The sequence below is a fragment of the Rasamsonia byssochlamydoides genome (genome assembly GCF_041956645.1).
Source record: "Rasamsonia byssochlamydoides strain NRRL 3658 unplaced genomic scaffold VTN77scaffold_2, whole genome shotgun sequence".
Lineage (NCBI taxonomy): Eukaryota > Fungi > Ascomycota > Eurotiomycetes > Eurotiales > Trichocomaceae > Rasamsonia > Rasamsonia byssochlamydoides.
In genome coordinates, this window is record NW_027192385.1 from 750,886 (window position 1) to 758,952 (window position 8,067).

The 8,067-nt window shown below is 52.8% G+C and overlaps 2 protein-coding genes across 2 annotated transcripts; one reads left to right on the forward strand and one right to left on the reverse strand.

Annotated features, from left to right (window-relative positions):
• Window positions 1-586: 586 nt before the first annotated feature.
• On the forward strand, window positions 587-1,102 carry VTN77DRAFT_2824 (uncharacterized protein; the record flags this gene model as incomplete). The annotated part of the gene is made up of 3 exons (XM_069418706.1): window positions 587-709; window positions 756-942; window positions 999-1,102. The coding sequence occupies 3 exons, from the start codon at window positions 587-589 to the stop codon at window positions 1,100-1,102; spliced, it is 414 nt and encodes a 137-aa protein (XP_069282305.1).
• Window positions 1,103-2,407: 1,305 nt separating this feature from the next.
• VTN77DRAFT_2825 (uncharacterized protein) lies at window positions 2,408-6,894 on the reverse strand (the record flags this gene model as incomplete). The annotated part of the gene is made up of 2 exons (XM_069418707.1): window positions 2,408-6,700; window positions 6,862-6,894. The coding sequence occupies 2 exons, from the start codon at window positions 6,892-6,894 to the stop codon at window positions 2,408-2,410; spliced, it is 4,326 nt and encodes a 1,441-aa protein (XP_069282306.1).
• Between the last annotated feature and the right edge of the window lie 1,173 nt (window positions 6,895-8,067).

Consider the following 8,067-nt stretch of genomic DNA (forward strand, 5'->3'; position numbering starts at 1 on the left):
GGTGGGTTCTCGGAGGCTGGAGGCTTTGTTGTCTACGAATTAGGAAAGTGTAAACAATGCTTTACCCGTCTCGGAATGGTGCCGATCAAGGGATCGGCTTGGCGTTGCAGTTCCGAGGAAGGAACCTTGGAACTGCTCTATCACAGGATTGGGGGCGGCCCGCGCGGGATATTCTGATAGATACGCTGATAGATACGGAGTATTACTCTGGATAAGCATCTCTGATTTCTTCAAGCTGTCTCCCGTTCAATTTTTCTGCCGAGGATGTCTGCTCTAATTCACGATCAGCGACGCGCAGAAAAAAAAGATCGAATGGAGTCCTAGCGGATGCAGCTTCACTACCTAGGTAGGGTCACCTGCAGCTTCAGCTTCAGCAAGAATAATACAGAGTACGGAGCAATATACTCTGTACTGCTCTGTACGGAGTAATAGTCTGTGCAGAGGACAGTCAGCAGGACGCGTGCATCGAGCTACTGGGCTCAGTGGCGATTCTGTTTCCTTCCAAAATCTTAAGCGAGCAGCAACTAATCCACAATGGCACCATCATTTAGCCCGACAGCGTCACATACAGGACTCCAGCCATCACATGTCGAAGCTCACCGAACCAAAACTTCGGATTTGGACTCTTGGAGGCTGTTGGAGATGGGCGTTGGCCAACGTCGACTCGACTCGGACCGTGCATCCGCAATCGCGAGTGAAGTTGGCAGAGGTAAGGTTATTTGCCATGGCAACGCCCACCCGGTTTCTCGGTCTAGACCCGATCTGGAGACGCGTCCAGGACCCACACGCGGGAAGTCCTGCTCAGCTGCGATGGACGAAAGGATTACCGTTCGTTCGGCTACAGCAGTCCACATGTTGGGCCGATCGAACTGACTGGCAGTTTGACGGGTCCTCTCGGAGCAGTTCGAGAGCTCGGAGAACGAACCACTCTCGAACGATGGAGTAGATAGAGTACGCGAATGTCGGAGAAGCAAGTGACTGGCTAACTATCACTGCAGTCAGCTCCGACCAGCTTTTTCTCTGGATCATCGGACCGACAGCTGCGCAGCAGCCATGGCTGGCCCCCCTGCTCGCGTGTTTTCCGTTCATTGGTAAAGAATAAGGACACATATCATCATTCAGCTCAACCTTCATTTCACGCGCTCTTTTTCTCTCTCTTCCTCTCTCTCCGAGGTCGAGACGAGACAGCTCCACTTGGCCCGTGCACCTCTATCAACAAACAGAATCTGACCCATCTGAGACATGCCTCGTCCAGCGACCCCAGCCACCGGCCGATCCCAATCACGGCCCAATTGCTGAATTAGTGGCTTTCAGCCTTGCATCGCAGACAGCCAGCCTCTGGCAGGGTTTCTGTCTACCTAATCGAGGGGACTGTGCGTCCGTAGGCTGGCGGGGAGAAGAGGCTGGTGTGGCTGGCTGCGGAGCTTACTCCGTGGAAGATTCTGTCTCCCACTTTCACTATCGATACTCTGTAGACATCATTATTATATCGTCATTTATGGGGCAATTAAGTATACATGTAGCCAATACTATCTACACCTTTGAAAACAAATGCAATGTGTTATTTGTCAAATGAGATTAATAAAATGGGGTTCCCTCACCGACATAAGCCTCTCCTGCTAGAATATTCTTCTTCCACACACGTACAGATTACTGACTCCACCCAAGTTCTCCGCATTAATAGATAGCTAGGGATTTTCATCCCTGCATAATCGTACATTATAATTATTATTGAAAATGTTTCTTTTATCTGTCAACACAGAAGACGAGAAGATGAGAACATGACGGCATGAATACATTAGAACCTCGCTCGTTTGGTATTCCCAGGCGAGTGACGATGTCAACTGAAAAGAAAACTGGAGGGCATCAGTCTAGGAAAAACAAAAAAGAAAAATATCCGAAGAGAAGCAGTCATCAGTCAGAAACAAGGGTATATGTTCGAGGGCCATTATATATGAACATCAAAGTGACAATCATGAAAAGACGGGCAAGACAACCGTGAGCCGAGTGTCCGATTTCGTGGACTCCTCGTGTAATAGGACATTAGAATGACGTTGACAAAAGTGAATCCAGGCTGGAAGGGATAAAAAAAATTCACATAAAAGAGAAAGAAAAAAAAAGGTTAGAGCAGTACACATTAAGAGGCCGATGAGGAGCCTGACAACCGGGTATCGCATCCAAAACTGGTGTTACAGACAGAGAGAGCACTCAATTTCAAGCTCTGGATCCATCAAATGAAGACAAGGTACTAAACGCCGTGCCGTTGTCAATGGGGTATTATAGCGACAAAAAAGGCCCATCAAGAAGTGAAATAAAAGAAACAAAAGGAAGGTGGCAAAAAAATATCAAAGAATACAAGGTCTCCGAAGGGAAATAAGGGGAAAAAATAATCTCGGACAACAGAAGATCAGTCACGCAGCCCGAAAGCTTTCCTCAACAGTGGAAATCGCTTCTTGCGGCCGTTCCTCCCAACCACCACATCGGACGCAGTCTTCGATGCTATGCTGCTGTTGGTATCCCGACGGCCATTCAATTTGGAGAAGCGTGTCGACCATCCGCTACCACCATCTTCTTCAGGGCCAGCATGTGCCCGGTTGATGTCGTCGTGGTTCACAACTCCGTCTGACGTTTGTGGCCGGCCCGGAACACCATCAGGGAGCGGCGTCTGATCGTTTGGCTCTGCCAAACCTTGAGAGTTATTCGACGGACCTGTCGCTTGCAAAGGCCAGGATGCGTCTTCCCTGGTCTTCCTCTTCTGGAGCTTAAGAGACGTCGGTCGAGGGTGGGCTGTGACAGTAGTGACCGTATGGGCACCATAGCCGTTCAGAAAATAGTCCTCCCCTTTCATCTGCTCGAGTTCCACCCGCGACTGCTCCAAAGGGGTATCTCTTCTGGCCGCACTATCAAGATCGGACTTGCGGACCTTTCCGTCCTTGAATCGGCTTTTCTTCTTGGTCGACGTGAGCCGGGCCAAGAGCCCTCTCTTTTTCGGCTGGGAGAGAAACTCTTCCAGTTTGTCCTGAGTCATTCGCGGACCCGATTGAGGCCGCGACACTTCCGCCTGGTCTCGACCAGTTTGGCCTGCTCGGTTGCCTTCCTCATCAGAACTGTCATCCAGATCGGTGGAATCACCGTCCTGTGCGCGTCGGGGGATGCCCCGAACGGGACGCAATTGGGTAGACAATGGCTCGTCCTCATCACTCGAATCTGCAAATCGACTTTTATGCCTCCGCGGACGACCCTCATCGGCTTCCTCGTCTGAATCCTGAAAGCGGGATCTGAATGACGACGACTTCGGCCGCGCCCGCGACCGCGACCCCTTGCTGAGACCGGCGAAGATCGAGGATTGTTCAGAAGGCCCAGTTCCACGGAGAGTGGTCCGCATCGTTGACGCTCGTGGGGACATTGGTCTTTCGACAGGACCATTTACGGCTGAAAGACTTCTTGTCTCCCCTCCCCGCAGAGTCCGTTTCATCGTGACCTGACTGTCGGATGGGAAGGAACGTCGAGAGCGTTTAAAACTGCTGGACGAATCACTACCGTTGGACCTCGTCCTGCCAAGACTGCTAGATAAGTCTGCCGACTGCCGGGGGGCTTTGGTCGCAGCCTGCCGACCTGGGGCCGTCCCTGCGGTGTTTCTGTTTTGGGAGAGACCGGCAGATATTGTACGCTTATGGCTCGGCGGTGCAGAAGAGACGCGAGATGCAGCCATGGAATATCGGTTGACAGAATTCGTTCTTTGACCCTCGGAAACACCCAAAGCACTTCTCAGGTGCGAGCCCTCTTGCGGACTTGTAGACGTGTTTCTCCTCTTCAAGTTCGAATCAGCAGGGGGAGACGTCGACGAGGTTGACCTGGGCTTCAGTGGCCAAGGCGGATAAGGAGAGTCAAACGCCGTGGGTTCGGTTTCATGTTCTTGCTGGGTGGTCTCTCCGGAGGGTGGAGGGTCTTCGCGTTCTCCTGAAACGGTACGAACCGGCTGAGGCGCTGGTTCCCTGACCTCTGGAGCTGAATCCGACGTCTTGTAGGCAGCTGGACGGTGTTGAGCAGAAGACACATTGGGTTCCGCAACAGCAAAGCCTGCGATCTTCTGGGCCTGGAGTCGCGTCGGACTGTCGGGAGGTTGCGTAGGGAGTCCAGTCTTTACGGGAATTGGACCGGCTACAATTGCGTTGATTGAACCGAAGCCGTCACCTTCCAGCTCGGCTGGATCCTCAGCGGCATCACTGTAAATGCTGTCTCCGGACTCTTTGTCGCTGTCCTCTCCGGACGTAACGTTAGAGGTTCGGGGAGTCTCAGAAGACCCACCAAGAGGAGATGGCTGCACCACCTCCCTTTTGTTAGTCGCAGATTGATTATCCGCTCGTTCGGGAGACGACGGGAAGCCTCCGGGCATTCTTTGAATCTCGAGACTGATCCTGTGATCGCTAGGTGCCGGCGTAGCTGGTTGAACCTCGATCACAGGAATGGGTTCTGAAAGAGGGATCTTGACTGCCAATTCCTTGGTTGACCCTGGAGCAGCAGTATCAGGGACATTGGAGGAGGTAAAGGTGGATCCAGTGGCAGGAATGGCTCCTTTCTCTTCTTGAACAGTCAGGATAGGCTGCATTGCGACCTCTTGAGCGCCAGAACGGCTCTCTTCTGAACCCGACTTGTTACCGGTCCCCTCAATTGAAGTCACTTGTAGTGGGATGGGTTCATTCAATGGATTCGAATGAGCATGTAAATGCTTCGGTAGCTCATCCCTAGCATTGGCGAGGATTCCGCCGATAGCATGGTCGCTGGACAGGGGGATCCCCACAGCGTCCAAGTTGCCTAAGGATGACACAGTCGATTCGTTATCACTAACAGTTTCGGCGACTGGCTCCTCCTCACCAACTTCCCTATTGCCTCGAATACTGCCAAAGGACGGAAGCGCTGGTCTGGGTTTGAGGACCGAGTCAAAGTCATCGTCGCTTGCGAATTCCTTGAAACCGGAGGTCTTCTTGCCAAACGGAAACCAGTGTGGCTTCGTCTTGTTCTTCTCAGGAGGGCTAGGCGGTGCGACCACCAAGTCAGGAGAGGTGGGTGGACTGGCGGCGACACCGACGATCTCAGCTTCATCGTCAAAGCTGACCTTGGCGGTCTTCTTTCTCGATCCCGACCGTGATCCATCATCCGAAACCACGGAGGTCCCGTCGGAAATTGGGCTCGGTGCCCGAAGTGCGGTGTTACCACGTCTATCTGGCGACAGGGACGGCTGCGAAGAGTTCTTCAGAGCCGGCTTTGCTGGTGACATGGATCGTGGGGGAGGCTCATGCAATGGCGCGTTAGGACCCGTCACCGTGAGTTGGGCCGAGAAACGGGTCGATCGATTGGGACTGATGGAGGGCTGTCTCTGCTGCAGTTGTTGTTCAGTTCCGCCTTCAGCAGATAACCTATCCGCTGAGGGAGACGAGGAAGCTGAAGGTGAAGAAGGGGACTGTTGCACTGGTGATGCACTTCTATTGTCGATCACTGGAGACGGCAGGAGGACAACAGGCTCGCGCAAGAGACGGCCCGATGCCGAGGCAGTGACCGTGGGCACAACATGATCGGTAAAACCTCGACCGGTATCTTCTCCCGTATTATCCGCCGCTTCCGCACGTTCTTCGCCTTCGTGGTCCTCCATGACCGTCGATGGTCGCTTCTTTGGTCGCGGCCGCACTGTGTCGTACTCACCAGCGTAGTCCCCTGACGCCCCATCAATATCTACCTGACCGTGTCCGACGTTTTGTTCCTCAGGAGAGCCTAGAGACAGTTCTTCCTTCTGATCTGGGTGCCAATGCGACTCGCCATGGGTTGTTCTCATGTCTGAAGAGAGACCGGACGTGCTAAATTGAGTAGCCTCCGCCTTGTCCTCAGGTGAGTCAATACTGAGACCGTCCAGGGCTGTCCCGATAGGACGACTTCCTGTTGTTTTGCCTGCCAGATGGCTTCCTTGCAAAACTCCGGGTGCAACGGTTTCTGGTTTCGTCTTCACGTTTTGGCTGGTCGCATTCGAGACGGAACACTGAGTACCAATCCCATCGGCAGACAACGGGCGAGTAGACGGTGGCTCGCTTCGTTGGCGGCTGGGAGAGTCAAACTGTACGGGAGACTGGCGTGGGGAATTCAGCCGTGCATTCATTGGGTAGGAAAAGTTAATCGACGTCCTGCTATTAGGGCGATCCTGCTCAGCAAAATTTCCAGCCCCGTGGTGTGACGGACGGCCAGTGTATGTGCTGGGCCCTCGATCAAGACTACCACCCCGGCCGGAAGGACGTGATGTAGGCGGCGACATTGCTCGCATCGTTGGCTGGAGGCTCATGGATCGCCGCTCAGATCCGGTGCGATGTGGGAGGCCCTGGGGCAGGGGAGGTACGGGCGGAGCAGACGAACCGCCGGAACTGGTCATGGGCCGGCGAGGGGACTGATCCCGGAAGGTTCTTGTGGTCATCGAACATGAACTGCTGGATCGACGGAGGCCAGGATGTCCGCCGCGAGAGAGGCTCGCGGTCGACGCTCGCCGCTGCAGCATGCGTTTGGTCTGGACATTTTCGACCGACGTCGGAGGGGGAGTATGACTGCGAAGGGCGGCGGCAGCTGCGGCGGAGGACAGGCTGTTGGTGGAAGCTTGGTGTGCCAGGAATGCATGGGAGGCAGCGCTCTGAGCGGACGCGGATGGGGTCGGATTGAGAGGCTGTTGAGAATGCGTTATGTCAGTACCTCGGAAGCATTGTAGCCAGGTCGATAAGATATGAAGCTGTAGATGGGCAGTAGCATGTCCAAGCAGAATGATGAGGGGAAATGACTTGTGTCTCTCGTCTGCACGCCCTCACAAGAATCCTTGGATCGACATACCTGATGGCGAGACGAGCTTCTGCGACGGAACATGGCGACTCAATTTGAAGCGGTGACGGCGGCGCTGGTCGAGCCCCCAAGAGCACACACAAATTCCCCCTCACAGAACCAGCCCGCCCAAGAAGCGGGGAGAAGCAATTGCGACGGTCTGGACGTTGTCGCAGAGGAAAGTAAGAATGGTGGAGGCGGTCGCCGGCCGCGCTTCAAAGGAAAGATGGCCGGCCCGCGACGGAGCCTAGAGGAGATTGGGAAACTGTCTGGAGACAGGCGGGAGCGGAGCGCCACACCCGACCGAGCCACGACGTGAGCCTCGCCTGCGAGAACGGAGAGAGGGGGGCGGAGGGAAGAGAGGAAAGGAGACTCGAAGGAGAAAAGGGATTAAGGTGAAAATTAGATCAACTAGGAGAAAGAAACAAAGCATCGGCGATGAAACGGACAACGATGCAGCCCTAGAGTTGCGTTGTGACCTGTACGGCAGTCATGACTCTGACAAGCCCAACTCAATTCGCTAGCTGTCTACGGACTAGCAGAGTTACCAGAGCAGCAGCCTAAGAACCTTGCATTGTTGCGTCATGGATGAAGTCAAGCGACCCAACAATCCAATCCAGCTTACGCATTATGCAGACTGGAATTTGGGTGCCATTGCCAAATCACATACACTGTCTTCCGCTTTTGGAATTTTATTTTCTGTTCTGATGTTAAAGGGGTCAAGGTATTATTCCTTGATTATCATAAGTAAGCGCCCAGTATCTACGGAAAACTGGATACGTACTCCGTACCCACTATGAGGGTAGTACGCTACTACTGCACCGAGTACGCACCTACCATGATTCCATGGCATTTCCGCTCTTGGTAAGTCCCGTTTTAGGCAGCTGCCTCCCATGCATTCGTGGCACGCCTTGTCTTCTCCGTTTCGAAACAACTTCTGGCTTGTTTTGGTACCTGCAGTTATGGCTCCAAAAATGCATAAATTTAGGGCAGCTTCCAATATGACTAGTCACTTTTCCATGATCTGCTGTTATTTCTGTGTAGTCGTCTACTTTAAATCCTACCCTTTTTTCCAATTGGGCCCACAACTATATATAATGCCTTTATCTGTCTGATTGCTGACTGGTTATTATATAACATGAAAAAATAAAAAATAAAAAATAAAAAATAAAAAATAAAAAATAAAAAATAAAAAATAAAAAATAAAAAATAAAAAAT